This window comes from Chrysochloris asiatica, unplaced genomic scaffold, assembly GCF_000296735.1.
Source record: "Chrysochloris asiatica unplaced genomic scaffold, ChrAsi1.0 scaffold00108, whole genome shotgun sequence".
NCBI classification, from domain to species: domain Eukaryota; kingdom Metazoa; phylum Chordata; class Mammalia; order Afrosoricida; family Chrysochloridae; genus Chrysochloris; species Chrysochloris asiatica.
This window is the reverse complement of record NW_006408626.1, coordinates 1,035,230-1,054,953: the sequence shown is the minus strand read 5'-3', so window position 1 is coordinate 1,054,953 and position 19,724 is coordinate 1,035,230. Positions and strand designations below refer to the sequence as shown.

Sequence of the window (19,724 nt, the reverse complement as noted above, 5' to 3'; positions counted from 1 at the left end):
TAGTGCCCTAAGAAAACTTTCTAACTTAAAACTGAGGATCCTTCTGGAGGTCACCTTTGAGCCAAATAATAGATAGGACTACAGAACCACCAATAATGCTGGTGAAGAATGTGGTCCTTACAACAATGAACTCTACGAGACCAAAAGGGCAACATCTGCCCTAAACCAAAGATGAGAAGATAGGAAGGGACAGGGAAATGGGATGAATGGAAACAGGAAATCCAGGGAGGAAATAAGGAAAGTGCTGACACACTGCTGGCACGGCAACTAATATCACGCAACAATTTGTGTATGGACTATTGATTGGGAAACTAATTTGCCATTTAAACTTTTCACCTACAGTACAATAAAATGTTAAAAACAAAACAAAATTATGCACAAAACACCCAAAGAATCGAGTACTCTCATTTTTATAGTTTAAGGCATGATGGGTAATCAACGGGCTAGAAAATCCTAGTCATGCCCTTTCCCCACCCAATTAGGAACATGTATCATATTGGTTTAATGCGCTGGATTGCAACGTTGGTTTTAATTGCAAGGTCAGTGGTTCAAATTCACCAGTTGCTCCTTGGAAATCCTATAGGGTCGCTATGGGTCAGAACTGACTTGACGGCACTTAACAACATCATATCCCAGAGGTACCAAGATATACACTTCAGACATTGTGTTAGATGGTTGAGAGAGAAGAACATCAGGTGTGAACCTCAGTCTGAGAGTGGCATGGTAAACACATTGTATAGCTTCATAAAAGGACTCAGATTGGGCTCAGAGTTTTTTCTGACCCAGAACTTCAAAAGGTCACGCACAATATTTAACAGAATTGGTACAGAAATCTATTGATGATATCAACTAGTCATTCCTGGTGAAAAACCAAAAGTTCTTTGATAACAGTTCTCATTTGAACAATCATCATCCGGGTTATTTTGTGCATTGATAAACTAAAATCCCTTTCATACGTAGACAGCTGAAGTTTGATTTTTGAACACTTTTCTCAGAAACATGAAACAGAAAACCAATTTAAAAGATGTTACCTCCACTGCTGCTTTTGCTCTTTCAAATTCCTCTTCCAAGGAGTGGTTTCTGGAAAGTAATGAACTTCCCCAGCGATGTTCTTTGGTCAGCCGAGCCTGAAATCAACCAAACATATTTTTATCATTTTGGATTTTTACATGATACAAAAATACAAGTATTTTTTTTCTTTTCCCATTTTACTTCCATAGAACCAAGAAGCACCTGATTTCATTTTTGGAGTACTCAGCAAATATGATATTGCTTAAACTGGGAAGCTGTGTGTGTGTGAGTGTGTGTGTGTGATCACATGCAATATCTTTCAAACATAGGGGTTGAGCCCTAATTATATTAAAATACTAATGCTCAGACCACACCTCCCAAAGATTCTATTTTAACTAGTCTTGGTTCCAAGCAGTCAGTAACATTTTAGCAAACTTCTACAAACTTTTCTAATATGAAACTTGGATAGAAAATTCTTGTTAGAAGACTAGTCATAGAAACTGATGCTGGAATTATACACACACACACACACACACACACATATGTGAGAAAGACGAGGCTTTCTGCTTTATATATATAATAAGCTTTGCTTCTCTAAAGAATCCAGCATAAGATAGCCATTCTGCAACTTAACTTTATTTACTCAGCTTGGAGTGTTTCCACACTTAGTAATCATGGATCTATTTCACTCCCCACTTCCCCCCAGGGATTTCCTAGTAAGGATATACTGTAGTTTGCTCAATCTTCTTTCAATGGGCATTTAGGTTGTTTCCAATTTCTCACTATGGAAACTATGGGGAAAAAATTACTTCTTTTCTCATCTATCCCCCTATACTGCAGGATCCACAAGGATGGAGATTTTCTCTGGTAACTTCGGTGCTCCCTGTACCTCACACAGGGTCTGGCAAGTGATAAGTGTCCACAGATGCCCATGGAATATAGTTGAGGAATTACACTGATGAAGCAGATACTCCATGGGGAGTAGGCAAGAGAAAGCTTGTGAAGTAAGCCTCTTCTATTGGGCAGAGATGCTTGGGGTGTGTGTGTGGAGATTCTACTTGGCACATGTGTAGATTGCTAGACTTCACGTGTGTTCAACCTTGGCTTCTATTGGTATATTTGATTAGTCCTAAGTCCCATCCTAGATCAATGAACTAAGAATTTCAGGGTGGGGCCTAGGCAGAAGATGTTTTAAAGCTACCCAAGTTCTAGAGAAAACCTTTGCTCTTCACACAGCACTTACCATTTATATTCATTTTTTCTCTACCATAACTAGTCCTTAAGAGGACTCCTCTTTTATTATTATGCATTAATGATACCAGAGCTTACTACATGCCAGACGCTGTTATAAGTTCTTTGTTGTTGTTGTTGTGAAGTGCTGTCGAGTCGGTTCTGACCCACAGCGACCCTGTATAGGGTGAGCTTGAACCGCTGACCTTGCAGTTAAAATGGCTTTGCAGTCTGGCGCATTAACCCACAGCGCCACACCAAGACTCCTTACATACTCCAATTTAGTCTTTTCAACAAATCTATGAGCTTGGATTGATATAGTGGCTACAACCTTGGGCTCAAACACAGCGATGATTATGAGAATGGTACAAAGTGGGTTAGTGTCTTATTCTGTTTACATAGGGTCGTTCTGAGTCAGAATCAACTAGATGGCACCTAATAAGAGCAACACGAGGTAGGTATTAGCATTACCTTCAGTTTAAAGATGACGATGTGGCACAGAAAGCTTAATTAATCTACCCAAATTTCCACAGTTAGTGAGTGGCAGGGGCCATGCTTGCAACAATTGTGCTATCCTGCCTCTCTTGGGACACTGTACTCAACTGGCCATTTTGGTAAGATACAAGATATGTACAGTCTTGGAAACTATATGGGGCAGTTCTGCTGTGTCCCATAGGATCACAATTAGTCATAATCTACTTGATATAGTTGCTGTTAAGTGCCGTCGAGTCAGTTCTGACTCATAGCCACCCTGTATAGGGTTTCCGAGGTGGGCTTGACACCACCTTGCAGTTCATATTAACCTTGAGGTCCAAGGTTTACCCTACAGCACACAAAGCCTCCAATCAACTTGAGGGTGCACAACAATTTATAAGTAGAATACTTATTAACTGTGGACTCTCCTAATTTTCATTGAAATTATTGTATATGTGGTTGTTTTGGTTCCAAATGTATAAACATTACATTTCTCAGTCCATACTATCTGTTTTTGATACTGACAAGCCTTAAGAGCATTCTTTTTTCATCTGCTGCAGAGAGTTAATATGGTTGTGCTGGAGGAGGGCTGGCCTAGGTGGCTTCGTTGGGTTCTCTTTTCATCACCAGAGAGATAAAAAGAAGAGCAAGGTTAATTAAAGGCATAACTGTCTCTAAGTGGACAAAAAAGGTTCCTGAATGAACAGGTGCTATATCTACCATGTCATCATCTATCACCACTGCTGCAGAGCGCCACTTTTACTGGTCTAGCTATGATTCCCTTTAGCTTCATCTGCAGAGAGCAGTGCCCCAGTGCAGACATTGTCTAACACCAGAGCCCTTACCACGGGGAGTCATCTCCCAATGTGCTATGTACATAGTGCTTTATCTTATGCTTGTGAGTTCTCAATAAGAATTCAACCAATGGTGACAGAGAAAGGCTTCCTACTCACCTGTTAAGAGGCATTTGAGGAATTTGGTAGAAATGTACCCCAAATTTTAAAAAAGGCAAACTGAGATTGCTTGGTTGCTTGACAGCCTATGAAAATGTTTTCTGATAGGTCTGTTTGACCTTATATTATTTTCCTAGGACTGCCAGAACAAATTGCCATAAAGTGGGTGGCTTCAAATAACAGAAATTGCATTCTCTTGCAGTTTTGGGACCAGAAGTCTGAAATCAACAGAGCCGTCCTCCTTGTGAAGGATCTCATACCAATACCAGTCACTGTCAATTTAATTTCAACTCATGACATGTGTGTCAGAGTAAACTGTATGATGCAGTGTCTTCAGTTGCCAATTTTTTGGAAATTGATCACCAAGAACTGGTCACCTCCTGAGGTGCCACTGGGTAGACTTGAACAACTAACATTTTAGTTAGCAGACTAGTGTTTTAACCATTTATCCAACCCAGGAACTGCTGAAGGATCTAGGAAAGAACCCATCTATTCCTTGTTCTGTTCATCTTCTGGTGACTTCAAGCATTCCTTGCCTTATAGCTGCATCCCGCCAATCTACCTTAATGGTCATGTTGCCTCCTCTTCTCTCTCAAAATTCCCTCTGCTTCTCTCTTACAAGGATAAACAGGATTACATTTAGGGTCCATTCAGACAGGATAAATTTTTCCTTTCAAAACTTTCTTTTGTCATGTAAGGAAATAGTCATAGGTTTGGGGTATTGAACGTATTTCAGAAGCCACCATTCAGCTCACTACAAACCTCATCTGATACTCTTGAGTCACAATGTATTTGAGAACAGATATAAAGGTGCAGATGGCTTGCAACCTTTTAAGATTGAGAAGTTGTCAGGGTGTTATAGCTTGGTAGGAAAGTTAACTCCAAAGGGGGAAATAATCTTATTGTCTTGGAGAAAGTTAATCAGTCTTGTACTTAACTTGGCAAACTTTTTGACATTTCTTTTCCAACTGATTATGCAAATCTCTGTTCTTCAGTCAGTGCTTTGCAATAGGAGCCAGTTCTTTTGTCTTCCCACTAGTTCTCTCATTAATAAAATAAACCAATACATTTGAAAAACATAGACACATGGTAAGAAATGAACTCTATGCATATACACATGATGTCATGAATGACTCATGAATGGCATTAGGAGAAGAGGAAAAAGGACCGATATTTTTATCCCAAGTTACTGCTTTAAAAGGAGAACTTTTTTTTTTTTTTTAGCTTTTCATTGTGAATTGAGTGAAGGCTTACAGACAAGATAATCAATTTCACACTCAACAAATCATATACTTTATTTCATGTCAATGATTGCAATTCTATCCATGCAACAACAGTAATCCCACTTTCTCTCTATACTCTCTATACTCCATCCCCCTTCCCATCACTTCTCAACTCTGTCCTTAGGTAAATGTCGCCCTCTTGATTTTGAATGATTGACCATTCTATGGTGAGCTACTTTACTAATGTTGTCCTTCCTAAATACCTACCTACATTTTGGCTGACAATTGGGCCACAAGGGTGAGTAAAAGGAGGACATTTTTAATCAGTGAGACATGATCTGCCTTTCCTGTGAAGCCTGACCTAACAAGGCTCCATTACTGTCACTGGCTTCCCCTTCATCAATGTTTCATGGCCCAATGGGGTTATGAATCACAGGATGGAAAGGTCACCATATATTAGGAAGAAGAAGCAAAGTATCTCTCTCAGGATTTCCAGCTTCTACTTCCTATCCTCTCTACCATCTAAAAACAGCAAGAGCAAATAGAATCTTACTGTGCAAATGAAATTCTATTTTGATAGTACAATTACTATTTAGGTAAGTGCTATTTTCCATGTCGTTAGAAAGGTCTTAGGTTATTACTAAGACACATGTTCTCTACCTCACATTAAAAAACCATTTCTTTTGTCCAAGGAAGCAAAAGATAAATGCTATGAAATATAGGTAAATAGTGAATGTAAACAGAAGCAGTCTTCAAGCTGTGATTATTTTGTAGCTAAAAATTCTGAAACTTTAGCAACTTGGCAGTGTGTCCAGACAAGCTGGCTTGGGACTAAAAATGAAATAGAGATTATAACACAGGGTAAAGGGCAGACTTCTTTTCAGTTAAGATTTTTTTTTTTCCAAGTGAAATTACATTATGAGAAAACTATAATATGAGAAAACATACAGGTTGAGGGGGATTTCTAAAAGTTCACAGAAAATGAAATTAAAAGGTAGTGGGTTTTTCCATGAAGTTTTGAAGCCCCCTTGTAAAATATTCATAGAACAATTACACCCATAAGGTGGCATTGCATCTATTTGGTAGCACATGTCTCTATGAAAAAAAAAAATTAAAAAAGAAAATCCCAAACCAACCATATTACCGGGGAGTTGGGGAGTTGATTCTGACTCACAGTGACTTTATAGGGACAAAGTAGAGTTGCTCCATAGGATTTCTGAGACTACATATTTATGGGAGCAGACAACCTCATCTTTTTCCCATGGAGATCCTGGTGAGTTTTCAACCACCACCCTTGTGATCATCAGTCTAACACTTAACCCTCATCACCACCAGGGCTCCTTATGCTTCTATCAGTAGTTCTCAAATTTTAGCGAGCATCAGAATCACCTGGAGGAAATACTAAAACACAGATACTAGACTAAGCTTCTAGTTTTAAGATTCAGTAGGTAGGAGAGGGAGCCCTAGAATTTGGATTTTTGAGTCTCGGATGATGCAGATATGTTGGTCTAGGGTCCATACTGTGAGCAGCTATATCTAAGTATTGTCATTCATAAAATATAAAGAGAATATAGAGAAATATGTATCTCTTATTCTTGAACCTCAGCTACTTCTCCCTGACCTGTAAATAACCAATATATTGGGTATTTTACATATACATTTATACACATTTGGAGGAGACTTGGTGTTGCTATGGTTGAAATGCTTGGCTGTTAACCAAAAGGTTGGCCATTGGAACTCATCAGCAGCTTTATGGAAGAAAGATGAGGCAGTTTGCTTCTGTAAACACTTGGAAAGCTTTGGAAACCCTATAGGCAGTTCTAGTCTGTCCTGTAGGATTTCTGTGTGTTGGAGTCTACTGAATAGCCATAGGATACCCATATGGAGGCCCTAGGTGGTGCAAATGGTGAAGTGTGTGGCTACTAACTAGAAGGTTGGCAGTTCTAGCCCACACATGGGTACCTCAGAAGAAAAACCTGGCAAGCTGTTTCTGAAAGAATCATAGTCATGAATATCCCTATGGAGCATAGTTCTGCCTTGCAACACATGGATTAACCATGAGTTGGAATCAATTTGATGGGGACTGGTTTGTTGATTTAAACATTTTTATTTATGGATCATTCGTAAAATACTCCACAGCTACAGCTACCTCCAAGAAGTGCCTTGGCTTTAAATACAGCATCTTAATTGGTTTAAGCAAATTGGCTTTTGAGGTTTTCATACTCTCCAAAGCAGAAAGTTTTGTTTGTCCAGTTTTTTTATTGTTCTGAATGATAAGCACTATGCAAAGAGAGAAAAGAAAGAATTTGATAACTTAAAAAAAAAAGAATATTGTCATCTTATTTCAGATAATGCTTTTGATCAAAATTATGACTTGAAAATGACTGTGATAATCTTAGTATAACTTGACTAATCACTCTGATAATAATTCCTTTGTATTATTGATAGAGATCTCCTACCCAAACACATTTCAAAAGTTTGACATCCTTTCAAAGGAGTGGTATAAATGGTTAATGAGCTCAGCTGATCATCATTTTGGAGGTTCAAGTAGACACACAGATACTGCAGAAGAAAGGGATAGTAACCTATTTCTGAAAAACCAGCCCTTGGAAACCCTATGGAGCACAGTTTAATTCTGACTCACATGGTGTCCCCATGAGTTAAACTGACTTGATCACAAGTGCCACTGATCCTTCAAAATAAAAATTGCAGGGAAAAAGGAATGTATTTAATTGTAGAAAAGAAAATTATTTGATAACAACTAGCAGATTGTGGGTAACAGTAGGACAAAACCATTGCAAGTATAAGCACCGGATTGCCTAAGGCCAAATCCTGATTTACCACTTAAACTAACTGGAGACTTTGGACAAATTACTTAATATTATAATCTTCATGATTCTTATTTGCAAACATGTATACCTAACCTATTCCTTATTTATCAACTACCTCATTATCTGACATTTCACCTCTTTGGTCACAGTGAAAAATATACTATCTGACTATTTTGCACACTATTTTCACATTATTTAAGTCTGGCAGTAGGAATGCTGAGGTTTGGCAATTATGTAATGATGAAATTTGATAGTTATACAATGCTGTAATTTGGCAGTTATGTAATGACATGGTTATTCTCCTTTTTTCATATAATGCCAATTTCCGAATAACGATCTGGTTTTTGGAACCTAACCATGTCAATAAGTGGGAAGTGGTGTATTCACTTACAGGCTAGATGGAAGAACTGAGTAGAGCAATTCATATAAACACACATAAGAAAAACGTTCAAAGCTTAGGAAGTGCCTAATAAAATTTCACTTTTATTATTATCATCTTTCTGGTATGTGTTCACTGGTGTGACTTTGGAAAAGAAAAACAATTCATTAAAAATATTTGTTTTTTGAGCACTTTCACATGTGGGTAAAATGGAGACTAATTAAGTTATTGGACTAACACAGGCAAATTAAGCACCAAATTCATCGAGATGTTTTAACAGACATTTATCATTAAAATACACACAGAAATTTGTCTCTTGTGTGTCAAGAGCAAAGTCTTAGAGCTTTGCACAAGATGTAACAACATATGGTTCCCATCTCTATTCAACTGTGAAATTCTATATTGTGGAACATCAAAGATGAGTAAGTGCTGATTTTGAAAAGAGATGGGCAATTCTATTATCAGGTATAACTAAATGTTATGGAAAATAGCTTAAAAAATGATCAGGAACAAAACTTTGTGTTTCTTTAATTTTTGCCCTTGAAATAAGCATCAGCTATGACTTTCAAAGGAGTCCTGGTATGGCGCTGTGGGTTAATGCACCAGACTACAAAGCCGCTTGAACTGCAAGGTCGGTGGTTCAAGCTCACCAGTCACTCCTCAGAAATCCTATAAAGGGTTGCTGTGGGTTGGAACTGACTCGATGGTACTTAACAACAACAACATGACTTTCAAATGTATACACTTCTCAGGTGCTGTCTTCCCTTTTGTTGATATTCCCTAATTATTTTACTTCATCATTTCATCTATAGCTTTATAGATAGTAGAAATCCAATCACATTTGTTGAATTGAAATAGAGTGAAATGGAAGCTTTATGCATTTCAAAAGTTTGGGTTTGAGAATGAATTTTGGGGAGAGGAGGCACAAAATCATGTATGGCTTGATTACATGAGAATTCTACTTTGTCTCACGAAGTTTCTGAAAGAAATTGAAAAATATTCTTTAAAACCCTGTAAAATTTAGTCATAGTCAAGGCTTGCAATGAGTAGAAAATAGATGGTTTGTGAGTCACCTCAGGAGGGTAAGCATGATGTGTCTGATACAAGGTAGCATGTGGCTAAGAGTTCAAGCCTCAGAGCCAATGGGTAAATCTGAATGCTCATTTCTCTCCTTCACTGTATCTCCTTGGGGAAATTACTTCTGTTCCCAAAGATGTATTTTCCCCCATCTGTGAAATGGGCATACTATTACATTCTGAGGTTGTTGTAAGCATTTGAAATACTATATAAGAAGCACATCTTATACACATGAAGAATGTAATAAATGAAAGCTAACTGACAATCATTTCCTTTTAACTATTCATTAAAGATGGTAAAGAAGGAGCCCTTGTGGCACAGTAGGTTAAGCACTTGGCTGCTAACCACAAAGCTGGCAGATCAAATGCACCCAACTGCTACAAGGGAGAAAGATGAGACTTTTTGCTCTCATAGAGATATGTTGTTGTTGTTAAGTGTCATCCAGTCGGTTCTAATTCATAGTGACCCTGTATAGGGTTTCTGAGGAGTGGCTGGTTAGCTTGAACCGCCCACCTTGTGGTTCACATCAACCTTGCAGTCCAGCTCATTAACCCACAGCGCCACACCAGGGCTCCTCATATAGATGTATAGTCTCAGAAACTCTATACAGGGTCACTGAGTTGACAGACATTTCCTTTTATATTATTTATTAAAATGTCTAAATACATTTGTATTTCTATCTTAAAGTTTATATTGTTCTAGTTTATGATACCGCCAACTTGATGGAATTAAAATTATGTGCGAGTTAGCATTTGGTGTGCCAAAGTCAGCAAAACCAGGAGTCACGTGGTTGTGACTGAGTGTTTAGACAGCCTGGCTGTAAGCTGTGCAAGGAGTTCAGCTTTGGTTTGCAAGAGCTTGGAGTTTCACTCCCAACATCTATACTTGAGAAGGAAATGCTTAAGTCCCATTCTCCAGCAGAAGCTTGATTCCTTTTTCAGCTGCCTCACCATCAGTAACATAATCCATTTATGAAAAAGTGTATCTTACATCCCTGCTTTCTGTGCTTTTCTTCAATTCTTCACATGTTTTTTAAATTTTCAGATTGTATGATTTTTTAAAAAAGCAATTAGCTCTAGGAAACAGTAATTACACAGACTTTATAAGTGTCAGGTAACCTTATTCTTAATTCCATTGAGATGATATAACTTATTATAATCTGCCACTCTGATTAGTTCTCTATTCAAAACACGATTTGAAAGAGACTAAACTATGTTTTCCCTCTCCCTAGCTTGAAAAGACAATGAGCTAAGCGAAGGATTGTTCACATTGTGAGCTTCCGTTCTCTTTGTGATTCTGAAATATGATTTTAAAACAAGGCTTGCAAATTGCTCCTCATCTATTGAGTTAATGCCTACGATGATTTATGTTGGCTTGAGAGACGAAAACATTTCCTTAATTTTTCTGGGGAACCATCTAGGGAGACAGTGTAGCTGGAAAAAGTTTTGGTGAGCTAAAATTACTTATTCGAATTATTTTCTAGTCAGTTTTTTTAGTTGAATTTTTATACCACCCTAATCAGAATTTTGGAGTCCTGGTGTGGCTCTGAGGGTTAATGCACTGGACTGCAAACTTGGTTTGAACTGCAAGGTTGGTGGTTTAAGCTCACTAGTGTCTCCTTAGAAACCCTATACAGCGTCACTGGGGGTCAAAACCGACTTGATGGCACTTTAACGACAACAACAATCAGAATTTTACCTTAACTACATACAAAAAAAATAAATATCTACTGCCATCAAGTATTTTGATTCACAGACACCTAATAGGACACAGTAGAACTGCTCCTTTGGGTTTCCAAGGCCGTGATTCTTTACTGAGTGGAACCTGCTGACCTTTCCATTAACAGCTCAATGTTTAATCCACTGGAGCCCTGGTGTGGTGCTGCACAATGATGCTCTGGACCACAAGGTCAGTTTGAACCCATCAGTCGCTGTGGGTTGGAACGGACTCAACAGCACTCAACAGCTATGAGTTAGAACCGACTCAACAGTATAAACAACAACTTAATCCACAGAGCCACTAGGGCTCCTTTTATATATATATACACCAAGAGATCATATATTTTAGAGTGGTGACACAATGGTTAAGCACTAGGCTGCTAACAAAAAGACTGGTGGTTTGAATCCACCAGCCACTCCATAGGAGAGAGACCTGACTAATCTGTTTTCATAAGGATTCCCCAAACCCACGGCAATCCAGTTGATTCTGACTCATAGCAACCCTATATAAGGCTTCCAAGACTATAAATCTTTAAGGGAACAGATAGCTTTACTTTTTTCCTGAGGAGCAGCTGGTGGATTTGAACCTGTGACTTTGAAATTAGCAGCCCACCATCTAATTCACAGTACCACCAGGGTTTTTTCTCATACAAATTACAGCCTAGAATAACCTGAATTCAAGTGTCTTTCAGTGTCACTGAGTCAGAATTAACTTGACAGCACCCAACATTGTATTTACAATACTAAAAACATCTTTTTACATTTTATTTCAAGTAGATTAATTAGTCCATTCTCTTGGTCCTTGGTCCTCTATTTGAGTGAGTTGGCATTTCAGATGCATTAAATTGCAAATGTATGAATTTTTTCTAATTTGCCTATGGGCTAGAAATAAAACTATGAGATTATACATTTTGTAAATTTAGGCAAAGCTTGATATGTAAACATAGAGGGTTTTTTTTTTTCCTCCCCAAAACAGTTAAATTAAGGGGTACATTCTTGACAAATAATTGATAATCCACTAAAAAGATTCACTAAGGTTTATCTAGACAGACATCTCTCCATGTTGTTGTTGTTAAGTGCCCTCAGGTTTGTTACAACTTATAGCAACCGTGTATAGGGTTTTTAAGGAGTGGCTGGTGAGTTTGATGGTTAGCAGTTCAGTGCTTATCCTACAGAGACACACCAGGAGTCTGACATCACTCATTGCACTTTTTAAACTATGTTTTGGAGGATAATACTGGGAATCTCAGACAAATCTCCCACAGCACTTTCTGTCTGCTTAAAGTTAGGTATGCCAATAATTAAGTGGCAAGGCAGAGTGGGGGGAATGAAATCAAGCAATCAGCAGTAGAGCTGCAAAAGATAAATGCATTGTGGGTCTCTGTGGCAACCAAAGACCCCAGCTGATAACTCCTCTCCCAGCGTGCTCAGAACAGCCCACCTGTGCCAAGTCTAACCTCACTGCAGAAGCATTTTATTGCTCCCTTAAATTGTTGCAAAGATTCTAGTTTATGAAACATTACAGATTACTTAACCTTGTTCTAAATCTCCAACAAATGCATCAAGAAATGTTGGCCTAGTAAAATCTGTAAATTTGCCTTTAAGAAGATAAAATGGGGACAAGCACAAAGAAAGCAAATTTGCTTTCATGAGACATTTACAATGCATGAAGCTCTGCAGAATTCTGTGTTTAGGGACTTAGTTAACTTGTTTGATGCAGCAGAGTTCTGGTGTCAACATCTACCCCTCTTTTGTAAGAGGTGAGCTTTTTATGAGGAGATGCCATTGGTGGTCTAGAGAGATTTCTAAAGTCTTTCATTTCCTTAACATTTTCTCATTGTCTGTGGTCTCTTTTCAGTTGTGAGTCCACACACAAGTTTTAAAATCTCTCTGTGCCTCAATTTTCCCATCTACACAATGATGTAATAATGAACTTAACTCATAAAGTCATCTATCAAGATAAAATGAGCTTCTCATATACGTTAGAAGTTCTTATCATGGCACTCAATCATATTTGCTAGTACAATTATCCCTTTATTTTACCTCAGACAATATATTTTGCCGCAATATCTAATCTAATAAACTCAAGAGATTAGATGTTTACTACCTTACTAGTAAACTCTTTTTCACTTCATCCACCTATTTTCCTAAAAATATAGTTTCTCTTTGACTGGATTGTAAACTCCCTGTACATAAATACATACACACATACTTCTTAAGAGATCTTCATGATTTGAGATCAAGGCTTTACCCTTAGAAAGTGTTCAAGGGAATGAAAGGACTGAGGTAGAGTTTGGTCTCCTTGGAACAGTCTCAGCTAAAGGAGATTACTAGTGACTAACATGCCATTTATACAAAGTAGAGTCAAGTGTGGGCAGGCAGATCTGAGTTCATCCGTACTTCTACCAGTGTTGGTTGGGCAAGGTATTTGAGTTTGCTGAAATGTTTAATAATAATAATAATACTTCATTGGGTTATTTGAGTGCCAGATGTTGTTGTTGTTGGCTGCCATTGAGTCAATAACGACTCATAGTTAAACTATGCACAACATGAACAAAGCATTGCCCAGTCCTGCGCCAACCTTACAATTGTTGCTATGTTTGAGCCCCATGCTGCTGCCACTAAGCCAATTTTACAGCTGTTTCTCTTCATTTTGAGTTATGCCCCATCAGCAAGTGAAGGTCTCTCCTTCTTCCTAGTCTGTCTTTGTCTGGAAGCTCAGCTGAAACCTATCCACCGTGGGTGATCCTGCTGGTATTTAAAATACCCATGGCATAGCTCCCAGAATCACAGCAACATGCAAGCCACCACAGTACAACAAACTGACAGATGAGTGGTGGTGAGTGTCAGATATAAAGTATGAAAAACACAGAATAAAGCCCCTAACACTTAATGGGCACTCATAAATGGTAGCTCTTATTATCATTAAAACTAATATTATAATTATATGTATATTCCTCAGCATCCAATTTATTTTAATGTGATAGTCAGGTTCCCTATGAGTAGTTCCCTTTTGCATAGGGCATAGATGTGAATGAACACTCAAGATGTAATTTCCTCTTCTTTGTGTTCTGCTACATAAATAGTGTTAATGCTGGAGTAGAACAGATTTTGTATTGCAAAATAACGGAACAGTGAATGGTAGGACAAGGGAAAGTGCTAAGTACACAGTGAATTAATTAACACATTTTCTAGCCAAATGTATATATATCATCAGTTATTTTAAACACAGAGATAGATACAGAGTAAGAAAACACATGAAATATAAAATATTTCAAACTTTTTGTGGAAAATTTACATAAAGTATTTATGATAGTTATTATTTATTTTAAAAGATGCATTCATTGAACAATCAGTTTTGTTACCTGTGCTGGAGCCACTAATTCCAACTCTGAAGTTGACTCTGAGTTCAGGGCACTCTTCCCGCCACTGAGTTCTGGTTGAGATCTGTGCTCTGAGGACCTGTAAGGGGTACACTGAGTGAAATATCATACTAAGTGTAGACGTGTGAGGACAACAGGAGACTGAAACATGGTACCTTTTAGGCAGCATTAACACTGATAAAAATTAGTGGTCAGATTTCCTCATGGACACCCCTGGGACCTTAATACTTGCATTATCTGCCAGAAAAGGTTACCAGTTGTTGTTGTTAAGTGCCGTTGAGTCAGTTCCGACTCATAGCAAACCTGTATAGAGTTTCCGAGGAGCGGTTGTTGAGTTTGAACCACTAACCTACAGTTCAAACTGACCTTGCAGTTGAGTGCTTATCCTATAATGCCACACCAGGACTCCTTAACATCATTCATGTGATGTTATACTGAATACACACATGCACCTATTGTGATTGATTTGCTCAGTTACACATTCAGAATCAACAAATGATGAATCATTAGTCTTCCAAAATCTTGACTGGTCAAATTTTTGGCAATTCAGATGAATAGATGCAGTGTTTGTAGAAGCTACACTGGAGTCTTTGAGGGGTGCAGATGTTTAGTGCTTGACTGCTTATCAAAAGGTTGGTGGCTTAAGTCCACCCAGAGGTGAAGAAAGTTGCTTATCCCTGTTGAAGAATCAGTCATTTCAACCCTATGGAGTTCTACTCTGATATACATGGGACCACCATGAGTTGGAATAGACTCTTCAGTAATTGATGTGGTTACAATATGCAACACTGATGTACAGTGAGTTATATATGATTAGAACTGACTTAACACATTGGGTGTGTTGCTATGTAAAAGAAATACCCATAAATAAAGCTGCACATAAATGGCAATTTTCTCTTATCAAGATAACTTACCATAAGAGTTCTTTTGATCCAGTTCTAGATGAGCAAGACTTTCTCTCTGCCATTGGAAGCCCCTTGCTATTTTGGTCTCCACGAAACTTAACATCATCCCATTTTTCCAGTTGTGTTTGGATATCTACTAAGGAGAGAGGAATGGAAGCGGGAGTGGTGGCAGGCAGGGGAAGAATATAAGGTGGGAGAGAAGAACAGAGATTGATAAAGACTGAGAATTGTTAGTATCTAAATGTATTCAGCTGAACTCAGAAAAAGTTAATTCCCTTCAGGGCCCATGCAATTATACTAAAGAATGATAACTTCATAAAATCACTGAAATTCTGTTCAAGTCAGCACAATTCAACTTGTAAGAGCTCTGTCATGGCAATATTCCTCTAGAGAATTTGAGTAGCTGAAGGATAATGTAAAACTCTGGTAGCAAGTTTTTACTTGAAGATTAGAAACTACATCTGATTAATTTTTTATTCTTTTAGCATCTAGAACAGGGCCTGACACATAGCAGGTGCTCTATGTTTGTTGATGCAAAATGGATTTAACCATTTTTCTGAAAATTGCTTTGAATATTTCTTTTATTTTCTGGCTATTGATGCATTTTAAATACTCTACATGTCCTGGTGTGATGCTGTAGGATAAGCACTGGACTGCTAACCATGAGGTCAGTGGTTCAAACCCACCAGTCGCTCCTTGGAAATCCTATACAGGGTTGCTATGAGTCTGAACCAAATGAATGGCACTTAACAACAACAATAACAAAAACATGTCTCATAGACTTTGGAAAATATTCTATGTCTTGGTGATATATCTACATATGGAACTATTTTCTTGGAGGTGGGAGGAGAGGCTATGTCTTTGGGAGAAATTTTTGGTGATCGTATTTTGCTGGTTTCAAGTAGTGGATTTCTAGTCCTATTTTTCAATAGATATGCTATAAGCTTGTTATTTTTAAGTATTTGAAATTTCTATAATACAAATTTGCTGTTATGAAATTGTCATGTTCTAGGAATCATGCTCTAAAGCTGTGGGATGATGCAATATTTTCCTTATGCTTTTCCAAGGAATGATGCTCCCAAACCCAAGATCAACCAACCTTTCTAAGCTTTCATGAGAAGTAATTAACCATGTGCCACTAAAAATAAAAATAAGGCTTATTAAGATAAATTGAATTGCTTTCACAGTCAAAGCAATCGAGTTGTTTTTCATGAATTCATTTCAATGCAATGTGCATTCTGAATCATGTGAGCAAGCCAGGAAATCTGGGGTAGAATGAGCATATGGAGTTCTATCCTATCAGCCTCCGGATAAGGAGGATGGCTTTGAAACACTTCCGGCATGCTTCTAGAAAGAAATTCTGTTTAAAGTGATGAGTTTACTGGTAAAAAGAGGTGGGAGGAAACTGGAACACTTTTCATAGCTTTTGTATAAACCACTTAATTTTTCACCAAAGGAAGGAATTTATAATGGGGAGAAAGAGAGAGAGAGATGAAGCAAAAGAGAAAGCCAAGAAGATGCTACAACAATTTTCTCCCTGTGACTTAATTCTTACAGATAAAGACCCTGAGTTTTCTCTCAGTAACAGGTAGAGTGTTTTGACTGTGAACAAATCACTTCAGCAACTTTGGGTTCCAAGTTTTTTCATTTATAAAAGATAAGCTTACTGTTAATGTCCTCAGAGGTCCTTTTAAACTAAATTTTTATGACTTCCTCACAGGACACTTTCTCAAAAGCAGAGAAATAAATTTTTTTTTCTTTATTTCAAGGCAACAATGTTTGTATTATATTGTAATGCACTTAATAGATTTTTACACAGATGTATACATTTGATTTATTAACTTGTACAACTTAATAAACCTGCATCACATAGAAGATGAGGACCACAGTATAGAGATAGTTATATATAAGTTTTTATCCAAAGAGAAAAGGTGAATGGTCTGCTGACTGTCTTTCATTTCTTTACAACCTATCCCTGGGTGACCTCATCTACACCCATGATTGAAATACCCACTCATAGGCTTTTTTTTTTTTTCTTATTAAACTTTGTTTTAATGGGTCTCAAAATTCTGTGACAAATTTTTGGTCAAGTTGTTTCCATTTAAAAAGTACTGATTTTAAAAACTAATAACTTAAAACTGCCACACACACAAAAACAAATGGTCCACATAACATTCCTTTCCTTCTGAAGGTTTTACGATGCATTGTTATCATTAACCAGTCTTTTACTATTAAACTTAAATGGCCAATTGAGACAAACAGTTCTGAGACCGTTCTTCCACCACTGATTAAGACTGGAGTGGCAGGTGTTAAAGGTAATATTCATTTAGCCTTCTGAGCTTTCTGAGCAGACTTGGTGACTTTGCCAGCTCCAGCAGCCTTTTTGTCCACTGCCTTGATGACACCCACAGCAACAGTCTGTCTCATGTCACGAACAGCAAAACGACCCAAAGGAGGATAGTCCGAGAAGCTTTCAACACACATAGGCTTGCCAGGAACCATGTCAACAATGGCAGCATCACCAGACTTCAAGAATTTGGGGCCATCTTCTAGCTTCTTACCAGACCGGCGATCAATCTTCTCCTTGAGCTCAGCAAACTTGCAAGCAATGTGAGCTGTGTGACAATCCAGCACAGGTGCATATCCAGCACTGATTTGGCCTGGATGGTTCAGGGTGATCACCTGTGCAGTGAAGCCAGCTGCTTCCATTGGTGGATCATTTTTGCTGTCACCAGCCACATTGCCACGGCGAACATCTTTGACAGAGACGTTCTTTACATTGAAGCCTACATTGTCCCCAGGCAGAGCTTCACTCAAAGCCTCATGGTGCATTTCAACAGATTTTACTTCAGTGGTAACATTGACAGGAGCAAAGGTGACCACTGGTTTGAGAACACCAGTCTCCACTCTGCCCACAGGGACAGTGCCAATACCACCAATTTTGTAGACATCCTGGAGAGGCAGACGCAGGGGCTTGTCAGTTGGATGAGTTGGTGGCAGGATGCAATCCAGAGCTTCAAGCAATGTGGTTCCACTGGCATTGCCATCCTTACAGGTGACTTTCCATCCTTTGAACCAAGGCATGCTAGCACTTGGCTCCAGCATATTGTCACCATTCCAACCAGAAATTGGCACAAATGCTACTGTGTCAGGGTTGTAGCCAATTTTCTTAATGTAGGTGCTGACTTCCTTAACGATTTCCTCATATCTCTTCTGTCTGTAGGGTGGCTCAGTGGAATCCATTTTATTAACACCAACAATTAGCTGTTTCACACCCAATGTGTAAGCCAGAAGGGCATGCTCACGGGTCTGCCCGTTCTTAGAGATACCAGCTTCAAATTCTCCAACACCAGCAGCAACAATCAGGACAGCACAGTCAGCCTGTGAGGTTCCTGTAATCATGTTTTTGATAAAGTCTCTGTGTCCTGGGGCATCAATGATGGTCACATAGTACTTGCTGGTCTCAAATTTCCACAGGGAGATATCAATGGTGATGCCTCGCTCATGTTCAGCTTTCAGTTTATCCAAGACCCAGGCATACTTGAAGGAGCCCTTCCCCATCTCAGCAGCTTCTTTCTCAAATTTTTCGATGGTTCTTTTGTCGATTCCACCACATTTGTAGATCAGGTGACCAGTAGTGGTTGACTTGCCGGAGTCGACGTGTCCAATAACGACAATGTTGATATGGGTCTTTTCCTTTCCCATTTTGGTTTAGGTTTTGCGATGGTTTTCACCCACACCTGTATTCTGGCGGCAAACCCGTTGCGAAAAGAACCCATAGGCTTTTTACTCCAAATCTCCATTCCATGCTCAACTCTTTGTCTTGAGTTCTAGACCTATATGTTTAACAGTCTATTGGATATCATCACATAGAAGTCCCACCCAAACCAAATATTCCACTTCCACCAAGTTGATTATAAGTCATACTGACCCTGTAGGACAAAGTAGAACTATCTCCATAGTTTCTAGGACAGTAATCTCTATGGAAACAGACTGCTACATCTTTCTCCCACAGAGTAGCTGGTGGGTTCAAACTGTTGACCTATTGGTTATCAGCTGAGTTTTTAACCACTGAGTCACCAGGACTCCTTAGAAGTCCCACAGTCCCCTAAATATAACAGGTTTAACATTAAACTCAATATTTTACATCTTGACTCCCTTCTTTCATCCATCCTGTCTTTAATCCTGTATCAAAGAGCTTGCCACACTCTATTCAACCTCCCTTGCTAATATACCATTCAACAACCAAGTCCTATTATTTTATTTTTTGAATCTGTTAATTCCTTCACTATTCCCTCTGTCACTATTTTGGATGTCTGTGTTGATCTCCCTGCCTCCACTCCAGTCTCCACACATCAACCACAGTAGGTTTGTTTTTTGTCTGAAATTGAATCTGTTCATGTCACTCCTTTGTGTAAAATCCTTCTGAATCTTCCTATTCCTCACTCTTTCCCAATCTTAAGACCCCTCTCAGAGGGTGACACTCAAGCTTATTTATCATCATGACACCAACCTTGAATATTGTTGCAGTAACTGTATT

General features: G+C 38.5%; 2 protein-coding genes across 13 annotated transcripts in view; both read right to left on the bottom strand.

Moving 5' to 3' along the window:
* The window catches only part of PEX5L (peroxisomal biogenesis factor 5-like), a 366,277-nt gene that overhangs the window by 110,729 nt on the left and 235,824 nt on the right, over window positions 1-19,724 (bottom strand). For all 12 annotated transcript variants that reach the window (XM_006867687.1, XM_006867684.1, XM_006867689.1 and 9 more), the window contains 3 exons: window positions 15,194-15,317; window positions 14,262-14,358; window positions 1,032-1,127 (listed from right to left, as the gene is read on the bottom strand). In XM_006867687.1, coding sequence (XP_006867749.1) covers window positions 1,032-1,127; window positions 14,262-14,358; window positions 15,194-15,317 — 317 coding nt within the window. The remainder of the gene's footprint in view (window positions 1-1,031; window positions 1,128-14,261; window positions 14,359-15,193; window positions 15,318-19,724) is intronic.
* Window positions 17,223-18,925, bottom strand: LOC102825252 (elongation factor 1-alpha 1-like). The gene has a single exon (XM_006867683.1). It carries the CDS (start codon window positions 18,887-18,889, stop codon window positions 17,507-17,509), a length of 1,383 nt encoding a protein of 460 aa, XP_006867745.1. The 5' UTR covers window positions 18,890-18,925; the 3' UTR covers window positions 17,223-17,506.